General features: G+C 32.3%; 3 protein-coding genes and 1 long non-coding RNA gene across 6 annotated transcripts; 2 read left to right on the top strand and 2 right to left on the bottom strand.

Moving 5' to 3' along the window:
* Positions 1–1,586: 1,586 nt before the first annotated feature.
* LOC117159565 (lipase maturation factor 2) lies at positions 1,587–5,889 on the top strand. Its single transcript, XM_033339520.2, has 11 exons — positions 1,587–2,258; positions 2,419–2,578; positions 2,688–2,871; positions 2,962–3,063; positions 3,461–3,654; positions 3,735–3,913; positions 4,011–4,260; positions 4,340–4,545; positions 4,624–4,864; positions 4,952–5,168; positions 5,258–5,889. The coding sequence occupies exons 2-11, from the start codon at positions 2,485–2,487 to the stop codon at positions 5,535–5,537; spliced, it is 1,947 nt and encodes a 648-aa protein (XP_033195411.2). The 5' UTR covers positions 1,587–2,258; positions 2,419–2,484; the 3' UTR covers positions 5,538–5,889.
* LOC143303008 (uncharacterized) lies at positions 4,951–11,049 on the bottom strand. The gene is made up of 2 exons (XR_013058969.1): positions 10,911–11,049; positions 4,951–6,370 (listed from the first exon to the last, which is right to left on the bottom strand). It is a non-coding gene; the product is annotated as an uncharacterized LOC143303008 (long non-coding RNA).
* Pbp95 (proximal sequence element A Pbp95) lies at positions 6,390–10,691 on the bottom strand. The gene has a single exon (XM_033339519.2). It carries the CDS (start codon positions 10,689–10,691, stop codon positions 8,097–8,099), a length of 2,595 nt encoding a protein of 864 aa, XP_033195410.1. The 3' UTR covers positions 6,390–8,096.
* Positions 11,050–11,246: 197 nt separating the features above from the next.
* On the top strand, positions 11,247–26,411 carry Nak (Numb-associated kinase). Of its 3 annotated transcripts, none has more exons than XM_076620660.1 (14): positions 11,247–11,394; positions 11,449–11,636; positions 12,253–12,368; positions 12,473–12,606; positions 12,694–12,805; positions 12,905–13,108; positions 13,192–13,295; positions 13,392–13,524; positions 13,771–14,380; positions 14,467–14,809; positions 14,900–15,029; positions 15,401–15,650; positions 15,827–15,874; positions 21,292–26,411. In XM_076620660.1, the coding sequence occupies exons 1-14, from the start codon at positions 11,252–11,254 to the stop codon at positions 23,910–23,912; spliced, it is 5,136 nt and encodes a 1,711-aa protein (XP_076476775.1). In that variant the 5' UTR covers positions 11,247–11,251; the 3' UTR covers positions 23,913–26,411. The 3 variants fall into 3 exon arrangements, with proteins under 3 accessions (XP_076476775.1, XP_076476774.1, XP_033195402.1); XM_076620659.1 differs by having other exon boundaries at positions 14,900–15,038; positions 15,830–15,874; XM_033339511.2 differs by having other exon boundaries at positions 14,900–15,038.
* The last annotated feature ends 535 nt before the right edge of the window (positions 26,412–26,946 follow it).

Here is a 26,946-nt window from a genome sequence, read left to right as displayed (position 1 = left end):
AATTTTGACAATTAACTTTGATTCCGCAGATGAAGTGACAATACGAATGATGATTTTTTGAAACCATTTTTAATATTCGATTTCGACGGACAGAGTGACGATGTGAACAATTTGAATTTTGGATGAAGACTCTTGAAACTATTTAACTTTTCTAATATTCGATTTCGACGGACAGAGTGACGATGTGAATGGTCTGAATTTTGAATAAGGACTCTCCTACTCTATGTTATTCCCGCTTATTTATAATATCCTAATTGTCACGTGATGGATCATCTCTATGGGAATCACAGCATTGCTACGTGACAAATTAGGAATTTTGTAACTGTCTACATTCGCGGATTGTGCTGAAGTTTCGTCTTCTTAATTATCTTATTTACGCTATTCCTAATTTCTCATATCCTTGAGACACGTAAATGCTGCTGAAGTTTCGTCTTCTTAATTTCTCGTATTTCGTTGGGTATTAGGGACATGCAAGGTGCGTGATAAGATGTAGGTATCGTAGTAGCTCGTATTTTGCTAATGTTGCGTCTGCGATGTTTCCCAGAACTTCCTTACTGATGCCAATGGAACGTAGCAGGCGCGTGCCAACTTGTCCTTGCATCTACGATGTATCTGGTAACTTCCTTGCTGATGCCAGTGAATCGTTCAAGGCGCGTGGCAACTTAGTATTTGCCGAGTCTTCCTATGCGTTATTTCCTGTTTCTTTCAATAAAATATCATTTTCTTTTTTTTATAATAGTAAGTTTAATATATTATTTCATAGTTTGTTTCTCACGGCTAGACTCTATTAATTTCTAATATTCTTGCGTTACGTTGTATTGATCATTATTTATTCCCTCCTCGTTACGATCTTTCAGTTTATTATCATTTATTAAATATTTATTCCTTCGTTGAAAATATGATTTATCCTGCAACGCATAAAGGCTACTATATGCACGTGTTGATTATCCAAAATGGCCGCCTGTGAATGTCCCTAGTATACAGTGACATTTTATTAATGTGAAATCTATTATTTATCCGTTAATTATTTGTGACTTTATTTTAATAGTTGACGTATAATTGCAGTGGGAATAATATTATTTTGTATTTATTTACTGTGTATAATTATTGTATGTATTCCGATGCGCACATGTAGGAGCTATCATAACAATCCAAGATGGCCGCTCGTGAATGTCTCTAGTAAAAGTATAATGACGCGTCCTTAATTTGTTTAATACTGAAATAATTATTCGTCCGCACTTATTTTCCTCTATTTTAGCGCAGTTAGAATTTTTAAATGACAATAGTATTGTTATAATGTGTATATATACTATGTGTTACTTTAATATAATAACATGTGGATTGTGTTATTGTTAATTTTTATAATTTATCAATAGCACTGTTTTATTGGTGTGTTTTGAGTAATTTATTTTTATAGAGTGTTCGCTTAATTAATTTCATAGTAATATTTTACTTCGGATATTTTTTCAATTGAAATATACTGAGCGAATCAGTTCTTCTACAGTTTCACTAAGATTTTTATGTTATATAACATTTATTAGACATTAGTTCGATACAAAATAATAATAATGTAATCGTAATAATTATATATATATATATAAGGCAAAGATCAGTCTCTAGTATCAGTATTGTGATACCGTCTTTTCTTTGCATCCCGCCTGCTACTCAGTTCGCCGTGAGTCGAATACACGACAACATTAAGAAGAGAGAGAAAGAAACAGAGACAACCGGGTTCGAACTATATTTACATGATGGCGTCACGCAACGAATCCTAACTACTTGATTGAAGCGCTTTACTGCAGCAGTTGATCAACATCGTCCAGTCACTAAGAGTCTTACCCCACCAGAAGAGTTTTCCGACCTGTGTATACCACTGTTTGTTAATCTATCTTATATGTATGTAATTACACACATAACTCGTCTGGATAGAACTGAATAAGTTCTTGTCTATGCTAGGATGGAACACAATAAGTTCTTGTCACGACCGTGGTTCTTTTATATACTAGAGTTGAATTAGTGCAACACTTGGTCCCTTGGTGCAGCACTTGCACCAGCAACTCAACCTACGGGCGTGAACACTCTCATTTCCTCTATAATACTACTAGATAGTAACGTCTAGGAAAAAACAATCAAAATCTGACAACAGCTCAAACGTTGTATCACTTGTAAGTTATATCGTATATGTATTTAGGAATAAAGGTCACGAATTTGGATTACGACTTGATGAACAATATTCTATCAGATTATGAAATAATAAGGTAACTATATCTATAAAATAATAACAATGTTTCAGAAAATATTTATAATTATTAATTAAAAGATTAAAGGATTTAAATGAAATTTTAATTTTATCTATACGCACATGTATACATATACGTATAGTATGTATATGTATATACATATTGTTTCACATTGCAGGTCTCAATCATTACATTTGAATACATTTTAATCTCTTGAAATAATCCTAACGTATAGCAATCGACGATGGTTCAAGTACGATATACACGTAATTTATTTTTACGAGGAATTTGCATTATATATCTTTTTGCCTTTCTTAGTTTTTATATACAAATACCGGGTGAGTACAAATTGAAAGGTTCAAAATAAATAATATTTATTTTACATTGTTACATTATTACATTGTTCCTTCTAACATTTATTCTTTTCTTTTTCTATTTGTGATAAAGGATTATATGGAGATAATGGCATCCTACCGGCTAGAACTCAGCTGGATCTTAAAAGTCGTTCACCTTTGTTTCATAAATTAAGACAAAAACCAACATTACTGTGGTTTGCTCCTTATCTTGGGTTAAATATAGAATACATGTTAGATGTATTATCACTTGTGGGTGTTGCTCTTTCTTTCGCAGGGTAATGATTGATCATTTCATTGTAATTTATATAACCAAAGTGTATGTATACATAAATGGTTATAATAATGTAAATATTGGTTATTTTCAGATTTATATCACAAAGATTTTGTATTGCATTGGTATTTGCACTACTTTGGTCATTATATTATTCTTTGTATCAAATTGGTCAAACATTTATGTGGTTTCAATGGCAAGTAATATTTCCTAAATTTGTTAATACTTGTGTCGTATATGCACATTACATACATGTATATATATATATATATAACATTAGAGACAACATACACACATACATATGCAAACATATACACATATATCTATAAAGTACAGAATAATATATCGATTAATAGTATTAATTCAATATGGATAAATTGGGTTAATTAATTTTGTTGTTTTCTGAAATTGACTTCAATCAGCACAAATATATGTATAATATAATATAACATGGTTAAAGCAATTTACAAGTTAATTAATAAAAACATATTGCAATTATGTGTAACATAGTTAGAAAAATATAAACCAATAATTCCATAAACCATATAAATCATTTATGATAAGCTTATAGATATTTTTGTATACTTTTACAGGGATGTACTTTTATTGGAAGCAGGATTTTTATGTATATTTGTAGCACCATTTTGCTATTCTCAACGTGGAAAACTAAGTACACCAAGCGATGCTGTAACCTTTTGGACTGTGCGTTGGCTACTTTTCCGCTTAATGTTTTCCAGTGGAGTAGTGAAACTTACTTCTGGTTGTCCTGTGTGGTGGAAATTAAATGGTATAATATTTTGTCAAACATGCATTTACACTATAACCAAGTGAAAGAAGAATGTTTAGTTCTTTGCAACAATGTTTCAGCCTTAAATGTACATTTTGAGTCACAGTGTATACCTACTCATTTAGCATGGTACGCACATCATTTGCCAACATGGTTTTTACGTTTTACTACTGTGATTGTCAATATTATTGAACTTGTCATTCCATTTTTATTCTTCTTTCCAAACAGAAAAGTCAGAATAATTGCATTTTATACACAGGTAAATATATTTGATCAATAATTTGAGTCATAACTATTTGTATTACCTAATGTTTAATATATGACGATTGTTTAATAATCTATATTAATTCTATTAGGTATTTCTTCAGATACACATTATAGCAACAGGAAACTACAATTTTTTCAACTTTTTAACTATCTGTTTATGTATCTCTTTACTTGATGATCAATTCTTTTATAAAAAAAAATCTAAAAATGGTACTTATAATATCATAGAATCTTTTTCTACAATATTGTGTATTGTAGTTTATGGAGGAATTTTTTATGCAACATATGTGTATTACAATCTTAGAATATCTGATAATTGGACAATCCAAAGCGACATTGGTATGTAGATATCTTTAACAAAAGACACAAATATATTTCTTAATTGCCATTTCTTTTATTATTTACTTCATTATTTCAGCATTTACGCAAGAACAATTTGATTACATTTTATCACGAACAATCCCAGTTTCTATCTCCATCGGCATAATATCCCTCGCATTTACAGTTGTAAATGCATTAGTTACGTCTTTATTAGCCATTAAAGGAATACAAAATAAAATTTTGGCAACATTCGTTACGATTCTTTATGCAGCAGCAGTTTGTTCTATCTTCGCTATAAGTATTGTACGTATGTACCTGCTATTATTATGTGTCACTGTTTATGTTATTTAATATTCGTGTTCATAATGTTTGTGTGCCTAGGTACCGTATGCCACCTTACATCACAGTTATAATTCAACAATACCAGTGCAATTAAAACAGATACAAGGGAAAGTCGAACATCTTCATCTTGTAAATAGTTATGGATTATTTAGACGTATGACCGGAGTAGGAGGTAGACTAGAAGTAATCATCGAAGGAAGCAATGACATTGACGGGCCATGGAAAGAATACGAATTTTTATATAAACCAGGAAATGTTAATAATTCATTACCGTTTGTTGGTTGGTCATTTCTTCTTCTTTCTAAATCACATTATTCAACATCTTTAAGAATTGCAATTAATTATTATTAATCTTTATTGTTTTCAGCTCCTCATCAACCACGGCTCGATTGGCAAATGTGGTTTGCTGCGTTAGGTACTTATCATCAAAATCCATGGTTAATGTCATTAGCATATCGCCTTTTGAGCGGTCAACCAGAAGTGTTGGCTCTAATGAATAACATGAAAAACCCATTTGCTGAAAAACCACCTAGATATATTAAAGCTAGTCTTTATCGTTATCATTACACCCCATGGAGTCAATCGTAAGTATTTATACGCATGTATATCTTCTCAATTATTCTTAAGTTTGAATAGTCTTAATTATTTTCTGTTTCATCTTATCTTTTATTAGGTGGAATAAACAAGCTTGGTGGACAAGAGAAAAAATTGGAGAATATTTTCCAATATTTAGTCACGATCATCCACCGCTTCTCGAATATTTATCAAAAATGAAAATTATTCAAGATAAGCCGACTTTCAAAATAACAAACGATTCGTTAAAACTATTCTTCGATAGCATTAGGTCTCTGGTTTACAAAATCGAAGCTAGCCTTCTCTTATGGGGAGTTTTTACAGCAGGTTGTACAATCATCATGACTAGTTACAATAATTCAGTGTCAAAGAAAAAGTAAGTATTTATCTCATTTTTGTCATGTTCTCAGTAAAAAATAATTCATAGTTGGTTATGTTTATAAAAACGTGCTTGTGTATAGTCGTAATCAAGTTTGGTTGTATCATACATATAAATTATTTCATAAATTATGCATATATTATATTTTTACGAATACATAATCATCTGCTCAATACATTTTTCTTTCTTTTTTTTCATACATCTTAATCAAACATCTATTGATCATATGCATCTACATAAAATTTAGAAAAGGTGTGTGGGAGGGGGGAGAGAACGAATTTACTGAGAAAATATACAATATGTTTCCTATCAATAATACTGTAAAATATCTGTACTAAACTTATAAGTACGTTTTTTGTTGTCAAATTTTTTATACATGTATTAAATCGTTTTACTTTACCTTATTCAAAAATGATACATATATATGTTCTATGATATGTCCATACATACGATAATACTCTAAATCGCATTTAAGTTTAAATTAAATTATTTGTGATCTATTTTTCTGAATGTATTTCTTTTAAGTAATTATTGCAATGTAATATAAGTGTATATAGTATGTTTTGAAATTTGTTGTGCATTTAATAAATAAAAATGGTCAGAAAGTCCACTTCCAGGTGGATTAAAATGATATATGTTTGCATAATGTAGTTAGTATAGTAGCTCTGTGTCACTTTTCTTCCTCAAGTGAAAAGAACTATCATATTATTACAACAAAAGTAAATGAAATCATTTCGAAAATTTGATCGATAAAAGATTTATGCCATCAACTAATATTTGAATTTTTATATTTCTTATTACATTTTCATGAAATTATTACTGATGTATAATGACCTGAAAAAAGAAAGAAATATTGATTCCCTTCTTTTAATAAACATTTATTTTGTATAATACAATACGATTTTTATAAAGTAAAATGCTTGAAAGATATAATTATTTTACATAAAGATACATAAAGATGTTAATATCATTGTGGTCAGTATATTAATCGATATATTGAAATATAACTAATGTAGTATAATAAAGACATAGGATTAAGAGAAAAACATAATTCAGGAAATATGCGATAATTGCAGAGAAAGAACCTCTCGTTAATTGCATGGTTTTCATGCCCATCACAGAGGGGAGGTTCCCCCCAACCGTGAGACAATGTTCAACTACCAACTACGGTCGAGTAATATAACATAATTTAATATTAGATATGGTTGAGACAATGTATGTGGCTACTAATTCAAAAGCGGAACTTTTTTATTTTCGACATTTTTTAAATTCAATTCTTACTACCGTATTTTTGAGATCTTTCTGATTAAAATGAGACCAAACACGATATAATTTGAATTATATTTATTTATTGTTATATCACTATCATTTATTAATATAAGCAAATATGCGCTAAATCATATCGTGTTTGGTACCATTTTAATCAGAAAAATGTAACAAACATGTTGGTAAAAGTTTCATTTACCAAAATTAAAAATAAGAACGTCTGATTTTTGAGTTAAAGATCTCAGCTTATCGCGGGTCTTTAATATTTGCCAAACACTTCGACTCTCAGTCCCTCGTTATCTTTCATTCGAGTTGTTCTTTTCCACGTTCGGCACGTCTAAGATCTCGGTTTTCAGAAAGAAAATCGTTTCTACCTTTACATAGTTGCAAAACTTGGGTCCCGATTTTTGTGCAATTATGAAATGTTTCCTGTTATTCTAATTCATCTGACAGTTAGTCTAATTTACAATTACCTGAATTACTAAGTATGGGTAAAAATCACTTCATATTCTTCGTGTTTCATCTCTTTCTAAAAAAGATTTCCGACTTATTATATATGTTGGTGTGCTACAGTTTATAGGAATGAATACTAATAATAGGAATAGATAAAGATTCACACGGAGAAGAATATCTCATTATCAGTCGCTTCTACGAGCCGCTATTCAAGTGGCTGTACGATCTCATATATGGGGATACACAAATTGTTAAAGTCCACAAATATCGAAAAATTTGCAGAAGGTAGCATCTAAAATTTATAAGCTCCCTTTAGTAATTGTTTAAGATTTGCATAAAAATACTTTGACCCTATAAAAGAAAGGACTGCCACTTCCTTTAGCCATTGTATAATAAGCTTCTTTCAATAGAAATGTGTCCAAACATCAAGCTCACATTCACTTAACTTTAATTCCATTTACTATCTTTTTTTACACATTTTTACTAAGGAAAAATGTTATCAACCTAATGGTAGCAGTTTCATATAGATTTAGTTATAAATAAAAATATATGTCTAAATAATATAAAAACAGAAATTTCTGAAATATCCCCATAAATTAAACCGTAAGCCAGAGAAAAATAATATTTACCCAAAAATTAACGTAGTGCTTTAATTTAGTGAAATGAAAGTTGCTTTTATTTGGAAGTGTAAAATTTATAAAATGGATTTTATAAGTTATATAATTTTGTTCCGCCCTTAAAATAAAAAATGGTCTAATATCCTAAACTGAATCCTTATATTATATCCTAAAATTCTCGCTTAATATTCGTTACTTCCTTGTTTTATGTTCCACTAATGTGTCTAATATTTGAGACGTCTCTTTTTCGGTGGAATATCTTCGAACAAAAATGTATCCTCTACATAAACTTGTGGCAATAAGATATTTGACAGACCTAATGGGTACTTAAATAATTGTTCTAAACGTGTTTCTAATAAATTAAATGCTTGTAATTCGCTTGATGGTATAAAATATTCATCAAGAAAACTATACTTTTCATTTAATCGTTTCAAATATGTTAAGTTTTTAAAACTTATCAAAGTTGCATAGCTAGCATACATCATAGATGTTTCATGGTTTTGAGTAATTTCTGTCATACTGTTAGATAGACATTTGCTTTGAAATTCCATATACTGAGATTTGTAATTGACATCGTCATTTTCATGAGATGCAGCGGTACCAATGTCGAAACGAACGACTGATTCCAATTTTTTTAATGTTTTGTCAGTTGAATTGTTTCTATCGTTGCTATTATTGGTACGACATCGACGTTGTAATAGTAATTTTGTTAAAAATGTAGAACAGTTTTGAGTTTCAAAGGCTGATTCACAGCATTTTGGATTATTAACTTGAAAGGAACGAGCAAATTTTTGAAATTGTAATTCTTGTTCATCACCACCGATGTAAGGAATTATAAGCTCTGATGTATTAAACTCTGTAGGTAGTTCGAATACAAATTTATTGCTTCTATCTATATCATAATCGATACACTTCTTTAATTTCTTCAATTTTATTTGCGAATCAAAAGGACATGGAGGTAAAAAACAAGAATCTTGTTCAGACTCATTGCGTTTAAACATGCGTGATTCATACTCCTCTACAATTTGAAAGTACTTTTTCTTATCACTTTTTAGTTTTATATATTCCCTTAATGAATGCAAAAGCTGTTGATCTCTATTGTTTAATTTTTTATCAATAATGTTGTTGGATATACAGAGTTTGGCATTCAATGCTTGTAAAATATTATATAAGCTTATTGTTTTACATTTCAACTTTTCCACATCATGAAGTTCCCGCTTACGTATCAAGTGTTCTGCTTTACATTTTGTATGAAAATAGTCAATTAGTTCTTGATCTATATTCGTAATATTATTATCATGACCTTCATTGGTAATACTATTATTAGGTTCGAAGATATTTTTACAAAGTTCTTCCTTTTTTTGTTCCTTGTTTTCATTTTCTGAATGTTGTACTCTATTTTTTAAGCGATATTTATGCAGTTCAAGTATGGAAACACCTCTCTTAATGTATTTTTGCAAAGCTGTATATCTATGTCTTAATTGAGTCCTAGTTTTGCACGAAAAGTTTTTAGCTATTACAGACCAATTTGGACCAATGCACTGAAAAAGATGAAGTAACTTTGTATCTTCTTCAAGCGTCCACGAAGTCCAACTTTCAATTTGGTTAATGGTTAATGTTTGATAACGATCATGAAGTTGAATGGTAGATCTATTAGGCATTAATGCAGCTGATATTTTACGAAAGTTAGTACCATATTTAGTAACAGCATCTTTCAAGATATCGTCTTCAGTTTTAGTAAATCTGCCTTTAGTTAAATATGGTGATAAGCTGTATGACCATCGAAAATAAACTTGTTGCTTAGTTCTATTTTGCATCCAACTAGTTACATCGCCCCAAGGAATGAAGTCACCAATTTGAAATATTTCTACTAGTTTCAAAAGTCTTTTATCTTCTTCATTTTCCCAAATGCAATGGACTTTAGGTAATGTTTTCCTTGTATTATATCTGATAAGACATTGATACGCACTACGATTTGTATTTAACTCTTTGGCAATTTTGTCCCAGTTTTGAAATTCATACTTTTGTACTATTCTCTTGAGTTTAGTAATTTCTGACTTCGTCCAATGCTTCCTGTTGATGTTAGGGTGAAGAAAAACATTCCACATGATACGACAATCAAATGGAGAATGGACATCTTCAAAGTAATTAGATGATATTTTAAACCAATCAAATTCTTTTTGTTGTAATGGATTGACTGTTTGTAAAATATCTGTAGATGAAAATTTCTTTTTCCTGTTGTTGTATTCTTTTTCTCCTTCAGCTTCTTTTCTTACCGCATCTAAAAGCACATCTCTTTCCTTTTTAGTCCATGCAGAAATTTTGGGAAGATTTTTGAGCTGTAATTCTTTATAGCTTTCCTTCAACATTTCATCTTCATTATTAGAAGCAAAAAAATAATGTTTATCCTTAAAATAAGGCATGCCAGCATTGCAAATTGAAATTTTTGTATCTTTGGCTATATTTTTTTTTAAATTACATTCTATCACTGCTAATTTTTTTTGACATTTTGTAAGAGCAAGGATTATGTTGCTTTTTAAATCCATTAAAGAAGAGATTATTTGTTTGTTATACTCTAGCATATCATAGCAATTTTCGATACTATATTCCGTAAAGTCGTCTTTGGTTTGACATTCATTTTGTAGTACACTTATTTGATCTTTAACAGATTCCTGTTTTAAGTTATCGACTAATTCGATGTCATTTATTTCGTAATTATTCTCAAAATGATTTCCATCTTCACATTTGGGAAATATACTTTCTAACAACATTTCGACTAGATCATTATTTTCATCACCTTCATCGAGTACCGTGTTCATTACGAACAGATTTGTAAATAAGTTCGTTATTATTTATCGATTAACAAATTACACTTTCGATCAACATTAAATTCACATCAATTTATGAAAAATAACCATATCTATTATTAATATATTTGCAATAATTGTAAGCAAATTACAAAAGATAAAGTATGAAGTGTACTAAAAAACATAGGTACGTGTTAAGACTTTAAACTGCGTGTATCTATATTTACATACGTAAATAAATGTGTCGATGTAGTTTTCAAGACGTGTTGTTCGACTATTCGTGCTGCTTTTCTTTCATCTGCCTCAATATGTAAGTAAGTACATACGTATTTTGGAGCCATGATGATGCTGATTAAGTTTAAAGATTTCGATCACGAACACATTAAAAATTAAATGTTAGGTTAACCGGAGTTGATCGGAATTTTTCATTTAAAATATCACTGCACAACAAATAATGTACGTAGAAATGTATACGAATAAATGTCGATTTGACATAAACAATAAAAGTATTAGGAAATTTTGACATTCGACCGGAAGTCGTGCACATATGTTTACGATATAGGTTGTGTAAAATGGTGCATGCGCAGTTTCTACGGCCTGAATATGTCGGCTGGGTAAAATACGTTAACTGTTATCATGACTGGAACGATTTCCTTTCGTTAAGTTCATTGCTGTTAAATTATTACGAAACTGATCGTAACTTAAAAGTTGAAAGGTACGAATACGATAAATATTATTGATTTAGAAAGTCAAACTCGCCATATTGTAGATTAAAAAATTTAGTAAAGGAGGCCTTATGTCAACTCAGTTCAACATTGAAGGGGCCGACGACGTGTGCCAATATGAAGAAGCTGTTTTCAAAAATCGAAAACACGTCGAAGGAGCCTAACAGTTACATAGGAAAAGTTTTTGTGGTGGGACGTTACACTGTCACTGTCGAAGACATTCTAGCCGAAGGTGCGTCTTATTATCAACCTTGAATACTCATCACCCCTTTCCACTATTTCATTCGTCTGTTCGATCATCTTATGCTTCCCATATACAACTCGTTTATAGAAAACAACAGTATAGTTCATTATGTGATATCGAACATGAACGCCGAACATTAACCGTATTAAACTAAGAATAATTAGTAGTAATGTATATATACTGTTTGATATTCCAACTATTTTAGTTGGAACACTCAACTTCTACATTACATTTATATTAATTTATATATACATAGAGAATCTATTGATGATATTTACATTACGTGAGTGTGAATTTAAAAACTTGTTTTATATGTTTATATGTTTTCTTTGAAAACTTTATTGTACCAGATCCCTGAATTTGTATAAAAGTTAATCAAGTGTATACTTGAATAAAAATATGATATCTTTAGATATGTAGAGGAGATTATGAGTAGATAAGCACAACCAGTTAGTCATAATTGAATTTTACATCATATTGTAGCAATAGTCTGGCTTAGGTTATATATTTTTACAATTATCTATTAATCAAAACATCTATTAATATTTGATATCTGCAATCTATCATGACTACATAGTTATATACTGTAATAATATCATTGCAGGAGGATTTGCCATTGTATTCCTGGTAAAATCTTCGAGTGGACGTTATGCACTTAAACGCATGTATGTTAATAACGAACATGATCTCAATGTATGTAAAAGGGAGATACAAATTGCAGTAAGTTTTATATACTTTTTCAACTGAAATAAAATTTTCTTTCGCATAAAAGGAATTGAATCTAGCTTTTACCTGTAAAGCTACATTTGTATTTTTATTTTCAGAGTAACTTGAATGGTCATAAAAATATTATAGGATATTTGGATAGCAGTATCACTCACATAGGTGGAGGAGTACATGAACTTTTACTTTTAATGCCTTACTGCAAATCTCAAGTTTTACAAATGATGAACAATAGGTTAAAAAAATGTGTTAAATAAGTCTGAACAATCACATAAGATATAGAAGAAAATTCGCAAGTACTTACCGACTGAATTATTTACAGGTTACAGACTGGATTTAGCGAGTCTGAAGTTCTGCAAATATTTTGTGATGTTTGTGAAGCTGTATCTCGACTGCATCATTGTCAGACACCGATAATACATAGAGATTTAAAGGTTTGTGTCTATCACATGCTATATTTGTCAGTTATGCCAATAATTCTGTAGCAGTTTTATAATATCCTTTTTTAAATATTTACTTAAAATATTTTTCAGATTGAAAATATATTATACTCTGATACTGGCCATTATGTATTATGTGACTTTGGTTCTGCAACAGCAAAAATTTTAAATCCCAGTATACAGGGAGCAGCGATAGTCGAAGAAGAAATTAAAAAATACACGACTCTCAGTTATAGAGCACCTGAAATGGTTGATATGTATTGTGGAAAACCTGTTACAACGAAAGCAGATATATGGGTAGAATAAATTAAGAATTTCAAATTTAAACAATTTACTCGCGGAAAGAAGCAATAAACAAATAATATTTCATAAATCCTTAGGCATTGGGGTGTTTGTTGTACAAACTTTGTTTCTTTACATTACCATTCGGAGAAAGCACACTTGCTATTCAATCGGGAAATTTTACGATACCAAATCATTCAAGGTTTGTGTTTTATACATTCATATTTTTTGTTTTCATACATTTTATTTTTGATCGTCTTACATAATAAAACTATTACAATTATTTTACATCATACAGATATAGTAGAAGCCTTCATTGTTTGATACGTTATATGCTCGAGCCAGATCCTGATAATCGTCCCGATATTTATCAAGTGTCTGTGATCGCATTCCAAATTCAGGGAAAAGAGTGTCCAGTACAGAATTTACATGTATGTAAATGCGCACGTACTTATTTATTAAATATTTGAATATTTTATTATATTATTTATTTTATATATTATTTATATTATGTATTTTATATTATTATATTATTTATTATTAAATTCAATTTGAAATTGTTATATTTTTCGTATAATATGTTATAAATATAATGCAAAATGCAGATTTATGTTTAGACATATCGTGGACATATCGTGCATATTGCATTTTGTAATGAAATACTTTTATTCTTTTAGAAAGTTCAAACACCAGTTTTGGAATCATTACCTTGTCCGCCTATGGAATCTGAAAATATGAAAAGATCATCATTAGTGAAGACACCAAAACCGACTCCAGTAACTACTGTTGAGGGTACGTCAGTTACACCAAGACAACGACCAAAGGGGCAGGCTGTGAGCACAGGTCCGATAAGTCTAAGCGGTCAGATCGTGAGTCAAATATCTGGTCAAGGAACTCAGACTCAGTCGCAAAGTTCTGTAGGAAATACGATTTCATATGTTCAAATGGGTCAACAACTTGCTTCGTTAAACGCGTCACAACCTTACTTAGGACAAAATATGCAAGCAAGTGTTCAGCCATTACCAGTGAACTCTCAACCATCTACTCATCAAGTGTCAACGCTCACTCAAGTTTCGCCTCAAGTTTGTTGTACTACGACTAATCAAAACGTTCCCTTTGGAACGCATCAGTCGCAAATCCAAAAATCACAACAGAGTCAGTCACAATGTTCTACGATTAGACGATCTCCTGTAAGTGTTCAAGATACCGTAGGTTCATATTACTTTGATTCACCAGTGGCAACAAACGTGAATGAAGAAAATCTAGAGGCGCTATTTCCACCGTCTGGTAAGAAGATTTATATGCAAAGATTTCTCTAAATTTTTCTTCATTAGATTAGATTGTATCTTATTTACTTTATTATATTTGTATAGGTTATCCAGATCCGTTTAAAGATGATAACAGAGCTATGCCACCACCCGCAAAAATACCACCACCTGTCGCTCCTAAACCTTCTAAAATTCTGCCTAAGGCAAATGTTTCTGCTAGTTGTCCACCTCCAAAATTTACGCCTGTTAATTCATTAACATCGAAGCTAAATACTCCAACAGGGCCTAATAAAGCTACTCCTGTAATGGTACCAACTTTACCGAAACCAGTCAATAAGACTGAAAGTTTAAGTCAAAATATAAGTTCAAGTACCTCTCCGCCCGATAGTCCGACACTCTCCTCGGTACGTCATAGAAGAAACGTTAGCGATACAAGTGCTTTTAATAAGTAAGTATATACTTTTTTGTTCCACAAAACTAATTTATATCGAAACGTTTGCAAAATTTATAAAACACTTATTTGTTGTTTGTACTATAGAGCATTTGCAAGCGAAACAACACAATTTCTAGCACCGTACGAAGCTTCAGTGAAAGCACGTTCAGAAGATGCTAACACTCCTGAAGTTCTAACTGGTGTAAGACCTTGCCTAGGTTCTAGTGCTTCGCATGTACGTATTGTAAGTACATAAACTGCACTGATTTGTCTTAATAATTTTCTTTAACGTTCATTTGGTATCTATTACTTAATTTTAATTATATCAGTATTGTTGCTATTATCACCATTCTTATTACTATACGCTGAAAAAATGTTTATTACATTACATTATATGTATTATATTAATAATGTATTTAAACATTTTTGGATCACGAATTCATTACTATTTAAGTTCATTAAATGATTTTAAATCGTTTGAATTATATAATTTATTGTTTTTATTTTCTGTATAGCACCCATCTTAAAAACATACAGGGTATACAGTGTCAATAAATATTTTGATACATTTGAAATCACTAAACAGTTGATAATGTTTCTAATTAGGGCGAACTTTCAAGCGTAACTGCTACTGAAGGAAGATCTTTAAGTGCGGATGTAGCAGCTTGGAATCCGTTTGAAGACGTACAACCTTTCAACCAATTAACGGAAGATCATATTTTTGGTGCTGAGTTTGATAAAATTAGAAGGGGCAGTAATGCAAGCATCGCTGGTGTAAAAAGTCGCGAAAGCCTCGTTATGACGTATGCAGAATTACCAGAAGATCCATTTGAATCTGCACCTTTTAGTTTGCCAAGTAAGTACACGTTGTGATTAAATTCATCTTTAATCGAATCTGTTTTTTGAAAAATCATCACTATTAGTTGTAACATAAATTAACATCTCTATACTAAAAAAAATTGACATCTTTATACTATAATGCTTTTTTGTTGTTCGTTTGAAATAGTTGTAACATATTGACGTATTTTTTAGCAGGAAAGAAGAACAAAATTGGATCAAAGACTGCCGCACTTGCTGGAGGTAATGCATAGACTGCTTCGTATACATTCTTATTCCATTTGCCTTTTTCTCCTTTATGAGTCTGTATACAGCAGAGTTTTACAAATGATACGTAATGTGCGTAAGCGTATTAAGCATAATCGATATTTCGTAATCTTCCTTTTCTTTCTCTCTTCTTCCACCCCCTTCTCTCACTCTTTAAATCACGTTCCACCAAGTCGTAATTAAATAGTATACTCAGGGCTGTATAATTCTTCCTTACATTTATGTACAACTTTTTAAATGTAGATTTTTGTCAAAGATAGCAAGACTAGCTTAAGTCGAATCTGCTGTCTAATGTGATACGAATTATGTAATTTATAAAATGATCGATACGTCGAGGAACAAACGTTGCAAAGACGAATCTCTATCAAAAATTATGTTCCTAGATAGACGCGTTTTAAACCTATCTACTAACTACTTACAAATTTATTAGAAGATAATGTGCACATGGGAAAACAATGTGTACAAACTTACCATCTTTCTTGACTTGTATGCTTGAAGATCTAAAGCAAAAGGATAATATAAAATAACTTATTCTCGGTGTACATACATTGAAGACGATCGCAGCAATGCAATTGGGCATGATTATTCTTATAGAGTTACACTACAGCTTCTCTATTCAAGAAACGATCAAGTATTATTTGTGATGATGTAGAAAAAGAGATTTGATTTTATTAAAGCAAGGATAAAGTATACGCAACTATAACAGAAAACAAGAAATTTCTTTATTCTGTTTTGTCGTTAATACTCTGAAATCATATATATATGTACATGATTATGCTATGTATGTAATGTCGGGTACAGAACAAAATTAGTTTCAGCTGGGTCATGACGCACATGATAGAACAATAGAACAATAATGTGTACAAATTCCTTGCAATATACAGGAATAGGATAGTGACCCGAAACGATGATCGATTCTAGAACAAAAGAAACGAGGAAAGATAAAGTGGGAAAAGAGAATATTAAAAGCAAAAGAAGTTATTAGAAAATATTCGACAAGGGTTTGCGTTAGGATTTTCGACCCATAGGTAGGGTTCTTCGCAGACAGAGTTAACAGTTAGTCCGCTTTAAGCTGAACTATAATTGCTAACAATAAATGAATAATCGCTATAAAAGTTACCATCATTTCGTACTAACTTAACGAATTACCATGATAAAGATTACATAAAATTCACGTTCTAATTTGTACGATATTGGTGTCTTTTGTAAGATGTGTTTTTAATAATTGTTCGAATTACCAAAGATAGAGGAATAAGTTTTGACAAATGTCTGTTCTATCACGTACGGTGACGCGAGGAAAAGTAGGGAGAGGGGTGGTAGAATATATAATATTATTGTATAGGCAAGGATGAATCGTTAAAGGAAGAAAAACTGATACATTACACGAGAAACGTGTGTAAAAATTGTAAAGATCGCTGTTGATAAGTATCGATGATGGTTATTGTTATATACAAGGTGAAAAATTTGATTTTGATGTTTGCGAGACACAGAGAGAATTCCAATGTTGCTATATTTAACGAAGGGTTTTAAAGATAATCGGAAAGGGATAATATTACATATTTGATACGTTGATGTCGAGTTCACTTTTTCGTTGTGTGCATTCGAAGGGGAAAATTTGTAAGATGCTAATCGCGATCGTTGCTGCTATCTGATGTATTATTGTATTATTCGTGTGTTTATTAAGTAATACACTTGAAGTGTATCGAATGGTGTTTCTCGTGGTTGTATATCTGTAGATAAGTAAAAAGATTACAAATATAAGAATTTAATAAATGGTGGCGATAGTACTGTCCGTAATAAAATATTTCACGTTAGAAACAATTTCACGATACTCGGTTTTCAATTGTTCATACAATATGTGTTACAGTATACTTTAATTTGATTTTTATGCCATGAAATTACACAACTATGTACGTATTTATGTACATATGTATATACCTATCCGAAACAAATTTCAATGTTTATTCATACATATAACTCGAATTATAAATTTGAGAGATTCCAAATAGAAATATACATAGGTTAAATACGGAATTGAGACGGAGAGTAAATGTATATTACAATATCCATTCGTTGTTACATATTATCCCTTTTAACGAATTGTACACGTTATAGTCAAGAAATGCGATGCATTGTAATCTTTAAGTAAACTGTAATTTTAATTAGCGTATTACAGGTATACGTGCATAGGCACAATTAATTTTTCTGTTAAAATAACAGTTTCGTAAGACTAAATAACGAATGAGAGATTTATAACTCTATAAATATGTGTATACATAGCCATATATACATATACACGCAAGCGTGCACGTACATCAAGAGACACATGTTTCACGATGTCAAAAGACAAGTTTATATGGTATTGAAAAACATAGTGTGTGTAATATTATCTATCTACTAGTTTAACAAACTTCGATCCGCATAGTGTACAATTTAGAAGGGGTTACGTGAAGTTAAGAGTGCAGTGAATGACTTTACATGAATTTACGGGTAGTTATCGATTTTTTTTCATTCATACATCTCATTCATCTTTTATTGGACACGTATTATTACTATTAATAGTATTTTGGTTTTAAAGCACAAACAAATCGGAAAAATGAAAAAATTAGGAAGTATTAGGAAACTGTCAACCAACGCGGTGAGTTAACAGTAAGCGAAAAGAGGCGAGGGAATCCTTTCTCTTCTTCTTTTTCTCTTTTTTCGATTTTCTTCCTTTTTTTTTATTTCTTTCCTTTCCTATCTATATATATATCCTATATATATATATTTATGCCGTAGAACTTGGTTTATGAGTGAATCTGTCGTATAAACATAGGAAAAGCAATTCTGATAATAGGAGTTCTCTGATGTTTCTCGTTATATATGTTTTTTCATTTATATATAATAGGAATTTACGTTCACATGAGTAGATTTATTTGGCAAAAGTTTATGTAATTAGGCATTATGTAATTAAAATTTCGTGATATAATCGGCTGTTCATATAAACGGAGTTCTACTGTAAAAAAGTATATTTATTAGATTGCTTTTCTGTATATACAGCTACGTATAAGAATATAACAATCGATTAACAACTCCACACTAAGTATTCACATACTGAATTTCACTTTGTTTCATGTTTTCTTATTTCTTTGATACATTTCTCTCTATTTTTGTCTGTGTAACGTTCCTTTCCTTCTGTAAATTTTATTCTCGTACTTATCCTTCTTTTTGCTCACGCTGTCTATTTTCTTTCTTGTCTTTAATCTTCTGTTTCCCCACTTACTTACTTCTTGCTTACATCTCTCCTTATTTTCTTTATAATTTGTGGAAACACATAGTACATATCTGTATTTCCGCGTATACATCGGTATTTTGAATATTTATATGGTAGTTCTACCATAAGTCTTGTAGGTAGTTGCGTCTTGCTTTTCGTTTTTAACTAATGTTAATGGAGAAGCATCAAGTATTTTTTCTTTATTTGTATAGCTAAAATGTCTGATCGTATCGTTTGATAAGCACGTATGTGACTCCGAGCAAGTATTTCTCTGATTTTTGTCTTCACGAACTGCAGATTATATTAAGATGTAAATAGAATAGCAGTATATAGTTGATCGAAATGTTTCTTTAACGTGATATTTTATTGCCACGTCATTACCATTCAAAGCCAATAAAAACTCTTCTCGATAGGTTTTTTCTTTTTTTTTCCGAATATTTTTTCGTAATTGTCGTTTTTCTTCGTACATATTTGTATTTTATTTCTCACTGTCTGGAACACCCTAATGAGTTTGGGAGGCATATATAATTAATTTTCACTGAATTATCAGTTTATACGTTCACATACAGTAATGTACTATTCTTCGTAAAGAGGCATTAAAAAAGAAGAATTTGTCCCGTGTCGTTTGCCTTCCATTGTGTCTCTGTGTCTTCCGTTTAAGATTTGTGTATAAGATCTAAGTTTTAGATCGTTGTGGTGATAATGATGACACACAATATGATTCAATTTGTTATTGTTCCGATACATTTGCTTTGATCCATCCATCCATTCAATACGCAATATAACGAATCGCACTTATGCATTTACATGCATTTTAATCACGAATGCCAAATGACGAGCACGTAACTCGAGAGCACCATAGGAGGCTGACAATCTTGGACATCTCGTATTCGCTGTATTAAGATAATGTTACAGCAATAAACATGTAAATTACCATATAGTGTATGGACTATTGTTTTTTTCGAATGTAAAACGCAGCAATTCTTTGTCCGTGGAGCAACTCTATTTCATTCTACATATAGAAAAATGATAACATAACTGATCGCAGTACCGCTGCTAGTATTGGGTTGATCGCTTTTATGCTAGACACATGCAATAATATATCATTGAATCATGTTACCTTGACACAAAGATCATTACTGCGTTTTCTTACATATTATCCTTAACCCCCTGAATCTGATTAGGACTGTTCCAGACCATATGGTGACGGTATGAAGTAACACGGTGATGGTAGTAATTAACGTTGTCTAAAATAGAAAAATGAGGGACAGTTGCAAAATAGAAGCGGGGCTGATACCGAGAAAAAAAAGGAGAAAAAGAAGGATGATCAGGAGAGAGGAAGGAGGGGAGGAGGAAGAGAGCAGATAAAAGAAAAGGAACGAAGAAAATAAATACTGACGCTTAATTTTTAGTATATCTGGTGTCGTGTAAGGAGTACTTAACGTACGTTTAAGCGTTTTAGAAGTACAGTGCACCGACTGTAACAGACCTAATCAGACACAGAATAGGCCTAATATGACTCTTTATTATACAAACCACTTAAAATATTTGATTGTTTTCTTCGTAGTAAGATGGATGAAATTGTTTTATGCGAAAGGCAATAGCAAATATATATATATATATATATATATCGAACGTGTAATTTAAGAAGCAGTAGGATTGCAAAGCGCGATGTTTCCGTTTATCTTTCATCATTATGAATGATATATTAAGAGGTTGATAACATGTACGAATCGAAATAACGATACAATTAGAATGTATTGGTATTACGTTAAATGGTTTCTAACATATTTGCGCATATATGTATATGTAGGTAAGTACAAGTTAGTTTCTGCTGTTTTAAACAGAAACGTGGGTGACGGGACGATTTTAGCAAAAGAAACTATGAATGCCGATTATGTACATGACTCTATTGGTAAGAAATATCAATTATCTTGCTGCTATCGTTCTTTCTTCTTTTTTTTTCTTTTCTTCTCTCTTCTTTTCTTTCCTCTTCTTTTTGTTTATTTGTTCCTTTCGCCAGACTGACATCATTACAATACGGAAATGTATGAATCGATATGTTGTCGAGTCGCGACGAAAGTTGTTAGAATTAGAAAAGATACGATAACACAAGTTATGGACACATTCTGTTTTTCAGGCAAGTCGCAATTAAACGGTAGACCAAGAATACCACCGAAACAATGGAACCCGGGATTCGAGCGCCCCGAACTGGACCACAGGATGACAGGAAATAATCCTCCTATTTCTCCGCCATTCGTTCGGGTTCCTCTAGAAGATCGGTCCAAGTACGAAAAGTTAACGTTCAACGCTGGAGACGTATCCAGCGATAGCGACAAAGATTTGTCGCAAGAGCGAATTCAACAAAAGAGAAAAAGGGTGAAGAATGCGATACGCAGGAAGAGGAAAACGCAGAATGTGAACAAAGTCGTGGGTGATTCGACAGGCTCGGCTGGTAATTCGAAGACGCTCGGTAATAACTGGCGTAATCAAAGTATTTGTAACAGCGCCATTAAATTGAATGGTATCGGCGCTGATGGGTACAGAAAGCATAACAATATTCGAAACGGAAGTAACAAAGGAGAAATACAGGAGGAAGGAGAGGAGGTGCAGGAGGAGGGAGAGAGTATGAAAAAGGAAGAAACAGAAGGAGGAAATAAAAGAAGAGAGAAAGAAGAAGAAGAGGAAGGGGAAGCTGAAAAGGACGAAGACGAAGAAGAAGAGGAAGAGGAGGAGGAGGAGGAGGAAGAGGAGGAGGAGGAGGAGGAAGAAGAGGAAGAGGAAGACGACGATAAAGATAACGATGACATAGATGATAACAATAACGACAACGACAACGAAAAAAGAACTAATGAAAACGATGAAAAATATGAGGGGATAAACGAAGCAACCCCGGATGGTATATATAGAGTTTGTGGTTCTCTTCATCATTCGGAAAGAAATGTTGTTACTACGAGTGAACAAGATTACAGAACGAAAAAGTCGAAGAGGTATTATCGAGAAGAGCGATCGTCGATTAGTCCGGTAAATACGGATCCAGTTGTCGGCCATCAATATGGAGAGAAGCCTCTTTTGCTCGATGACGAACTTGATCCGGAACCGAAACTCGATTACTCTTATGGCGATCCATTCGTTATGGATGATCGATATGGGTCAAATTATCAGTCGTTCAACGACATCGGTTCGTCAAAGAGAATCGAGAAGACGAAACTCCTGAGCGACGTATTATGGAAATTCGACAAGGACGTTTTCGCGTTAGCTCCGTTTCCAAAGTCGTCCAGTTATTCGAAAAAAGGTAACGATTTTCAAGAGAGTAATCAATTTAAAAACGTAGCTCCCGCTATCTTTGACGTGACGGCTCCATCCGAGACGGTGACGGATGTAGAAAACAAGTTGCTTTCTACAGGAAGATGTAATTCATCCTGGAAGTGTGCAAATGTCACGAAAACAGAGGGATTCACGAACATCGACTTGTTATCCGGAGAAACGCAACGATCTCCGGTTACTAAGGCAATCTCGATTGTTCGCCGAGACTCTGAACGGAAAAGGAACACGATGCAGAATCAAATAAAGGAAATGGATCAAGATGATGAGATTAAAGCGGGAGGAGCAGGAGACCGAGAAGAAGATGAAGAAGAAGATAAAGCGAGAGTAGCGATAATCGAAGAGAAAGAGAAAGAAACGGAAGAAGAAAAAGGAGAAAATAAAGAGAAAGATTTATTTGGTTCATCGCCGTTTAGTCCGAGCAGTTTTGTAATAAATTCGTTTGATTTTAACAGTTTACGAAACGTTACGGAGCAACCACCGAAACAATCGGCAAAAATGACGTTTGCGAATCAAGAAGAATCGTACGATGATTACACTCAAGTGTCTGTCCATCCCATTCAAGCCCAGCAATCTTCGCCGAACGTTTGTCATTTGAAACAAGCTATTACTACTGCTGCAGCGGCAGCATCATCGACTACAAAAACAGTATTGAACTCTAAATTTACCGATGTCTCTGCGAATAGCGATTATTCGCGTACGTTTTTGGATGCTTCGAAAGATCTTTTTGGTTCCATTCCGTTCGACGAATTCGCATCTTTACAATTAAACGAAGAAAAAAAGAGATCGGAGACTCGCATACCATTTGTTCAATTATCGTCATCGTCATCGTCATCGACGCAACTGCGCCAGTCGCAGCCACAGGAGCCGGGTTTCGTTGGCGAAAACTTAGACGCGATGCTATTAGATAAAGCACAACCGCCGATCTCTGATCGAGCAACATCTACCTTACAAGAGGTATATACGATTAAATCGGTTCATCATACTGCTCGAATCACTGTTCAAACGATGAACAGTGTATCGAAACCAGATGTTGCGTCGGATATTGTTTTACCCATGTCACCGGAACCGTTGGTTGTTACCGATGACGATCACCACGATATGCCAAGACATAAAAGAGAAAAATCTAATAAATCGGAGAAGTCGAAATATCATTTGATCAGTGAGATTCATAGCGATATTAGCGATGTACTGTCATCGTCGAAGCTAACTCACAAAAGTAAGTCGACTTGTTACGGTAAAAAAACACCAAGAGCGAAAAAATGTTCTGTCGTTAGCACAGCTGCTGGTTTCAGTAACATGAGCTTCGAAGATTTTCCGAGCGACGAGAACGAGGAAAGACAGATTAGGAATACGAAAATCGCGCCGTTCGAAGTAATAAGAGAACCTGAAAAACGATTCGGTTCGTTGAAGAGGAGAAGCAATCCTTTCACTTGAGACTCGAAAATAATGTGAATAGAAATTACCGTGAGTCTATCACACCTGTCGGAAGGACATTATATTGACATCGATCCGCGTAGAGACTCGACGGTTACATTTTTTCATTTATTTTCAAGCGAAGTGCAAAGCACGGAGAGAGTAAACTTTACAAAACGATGTATTTTGTCGATATTTGCATCGATTTACATTTTGTAATACTGACACTCTCCGTTATCACATGCGATCAACTTTCCTTTCCTCTCAGTTTCCCTTTTGCTTCTTCTCCTTTTTTCCTTTTTATTGTACATGTATAAAACGCTATGTGATTTGTATATAATATCGTGCGGACGTATCGTACGTAGCTGTAGTTAGCGATCGAAATGATAAGCAACAAAATTTCGTTCCATCCTTGTAACGATTCAAAAAATATATTCTGTTATGGTTCTCGCTCCATTTGGAGAATCTTTGCTTTAAAGAACAATCTCCTATATATATTTACCTTTCAATTAAAATCATACGCTGGATCAATGTTGCTAATATATATCTTTTTAATCAATATATGTAATTAATATATATAATTTTAATCAAACTCTTGAATTCTGTGAAAAAATGGAATACCATAAAAAGAGAAATAAATAAGAGTAAATAAAAAGGTAAGACAGTGGGGGAAAAGGAGAAAGGAGTCGAATAAAGAAAGCTGATGTATCTATTTTTGTAGCTATGTGTTTTCACTATGCTTGAATAGCTTTCTGCTACTGCTAGTACTAGTACTACTACTACCACCACTCCTACTCTTGCTACACTACTCCTAGTCCTACTACTACTACTATACTACTACACTACTTCTGTTGCTACCGCTACTATTATTATTATGATCTGTCAGATCGTAGAAACGATGCAATATTTCGTAGAATAGAAGTACAATGTCAATGATACACGTTTTTAGTTAACTTTCTGTCGATTGTTTATGTTATGCATCTTCTAATCTACATACTACTTTTACAAAAAGCCAATCTTAAGAGAGAGAAATACCGAATTATGTTGTATGCTATACATCATAAGTAATGGCATAAAGAAAACGAACACCGAACATGTAATGGAATACGAATGGAGAAAATATTTTTGAATTTATTTCATTAACGCGCGCGTGTGCCCACCCCCTTCCTTTTCTCCAGCACGCGTTACCAAGTAAATTGACATCGCGATGCAAGTTAGTATATGTATAAATTTGACAATTATATACATATACATATACTACATATACTACATTAAGATTGATAGGTGCACGTGCAGCTTAAAAATTACTGAATTAAACGTACGATCAACATAGTGTCTACGAATTGAAGAAATCTTTTGCTGGTAACAGTTTTTATGTACGTTTGTATACACGTGTATACGTAATATTAACACATTCCATGCGTAAGACGTGAACGTACGCGCCATGGGAATTTCTTATATTTTTGCGGATGGCACCTGAATAAATGGATACATGTTGTAGAAAAATCGATTTCCGCCACTAGAGATCCCCTTCGATTTTGTGTGCCGCATTGAATGTGTTAATAAGATCCTAAGCAAGTTGCGATATATTAAAAAATTATCGCATCATACGATACATGTAGAGAATGATTTTAGAGATTAGTAAAGGCTACATTAAAACGAAGAGGATCGGTGGGTAATTATATACAAAATTATCTTTCTATGATATCCTTTAAACACTGGTATAGTATTGCCTTCTTTTTCTTTCTTTCTACTTCGGATTATGCAATGATTCATATCATTTTTGTACAACGATGAAGATTCTATGTGACTTTTCTTGATTCAAATCTATAAGTAAAAAGGTGCAAGCTCCCGAAGTATGATAAGTAACTATTGCGATATGTCATAACAATAAGTGTTTGATATATAGGTGTACGAGTGAAAATGTTTAGGGAAACGCGCATTTGAGGATGTTTGAAAACATGTTAACGCGATCATCATGGCTGTATCGACAATGGTGTAAAAATATCTGCTCAACGATCATCTCATTCTTTGCGTAGTCGCTGCAAAAAATACAATACGTTCGAAAAATCGGTCACGTTGTAAACATATTATTATTATTAGTATACATGTCGCTGCTACGGAAACAATGATTTTGGGCATTGTGGCAGGAATGATCAGTATGCGCTGAGATCAAAGTTGTTTCAAGTAGGTTTCAAATAGAAGATAGAATTTATAGTTACCTTCTTAGTAAATGAGCTACGATTGTAGCCGCAATTTAAACACGATCCTGATAATGAGTGCCGTAACTCGATGCATTGATTTATATTAAATCTAAATAATTGATACATCTTAAATCTACGACGATTGTAGCTTAAAACTGATTGTGCGAGTGGATGAGTGAGGAAGCGAGTAAGGGAGAGGGGAAGCGATAAAATAACTATTATTGTAAATATTAATAACATAGTATTACTCGCCATAATGGTAAAATTGGAAAAGTAATTGTTTCAGTATAGCAAATATATTTAATGTTTTCTTCTACCATTCTTTTCCTCCGTTTGTTATCGTTATCACAACGTTTAAGGAAACATTACGTTATCGTAATGTTAATTAAGAAAATGCATCGAAATTCTTTTCCATGTTGTAGTCACAAACAAAGAGGAAGGAAAAGGGAAGTAAACCAGACAATATCGTAAAGATGTTTGTATAATTATTGTGTATACAAGACTGTGTAAGTACACATTTATGTATATGCACATTTATATACATTTCTCATTACATGCTTACATGATAATATTTCGATTCTTGCAAGAAAGAACTATAAAATATAGTCCTTAGAATAACATATATACATATATCATGAGTTTTAAACTTGACGAATTTGTAATTTTCGGGTGATAGGGAAACTGTTTAATTTAATATGCAAATTTAAATTGACATAATATGTCTTGCAAATATTATTTCTAAATATGTATTCGAAAATGTTAGTTTTTCCAGTATTGAAATATTAAATATGACAAAATAAATTAATAATTTAAAATATTCTTGGTATTTTTATCTTAATTTTCTATTAAAA

This window comes from Bombus vancouverensis, chromosome 8 (assembly GCF_051014615.1).
Source record: "Bombus vancouverensis nearcticus chromosome 8, iyBomVanc1_principal, whole genome shotgun sequence".
Lineage (NCBI taxonomy): Eukaryota > Metazoa > Arthropoda > Insecta > Hymenoptera > Apidae > Bombus > Bombus vancouverensis.
The sequence above is the reverse complement of the archived record's forward strand: the minus strand, read 5'-3'. Positions and strand labels throughout refer to the sequence as shown.

Bases quoted from the DNA above. Each gene is read 5' to 3' on its own strand.
- LOC117159565 (XM_033339520.2), top strand. From the start codon at position 2,485: ATGGTTCAAGTACGATATACACGTAATTTATTTTTACGAGGAATTTGC. The intron at 2,579-2,687 runs GTGAGTACAAAT...TTTGTGATAAAG, and splicing joins TTTTTATATACAAATACCGG to GATTATATGGAGATAATGGC. The intron at 3,064-3,460 runs GCAAGTAATATT...ATACTTTTACAG, and splicing joins ACATTTATGTGGTTTCAATG to GGATGTACTTTTATTGGAAG.
- Pbp95 (XM_033339519.2), bottom strand. From the start codon at position 10,691: ATGAACACGGTACTCGATGAAGGTGATGAAAATAATGATCTAGTCGAA.
- Nak (XM_033339511.2), top strand. From the start codon at position 11,252: ATGGTGCATGCGCAGTTTCTACGGCCTGAATATGTCGGCTGGGTAAAA. The intron at 11,395-11,448 runs GTACGAATACGA...GCCATATTGTAG, and splicing joins CGTAACTTAAAAGTTGAAAG to ATTAAAAAATTTAGTAAAGG. The intron at 12,806-12,904 runs GTTTGTGTCTAT...AATATTTTTCAG, and splicing joins TAATACATAGAGATTTAAAG to ATTGAAAATATATTATACTC.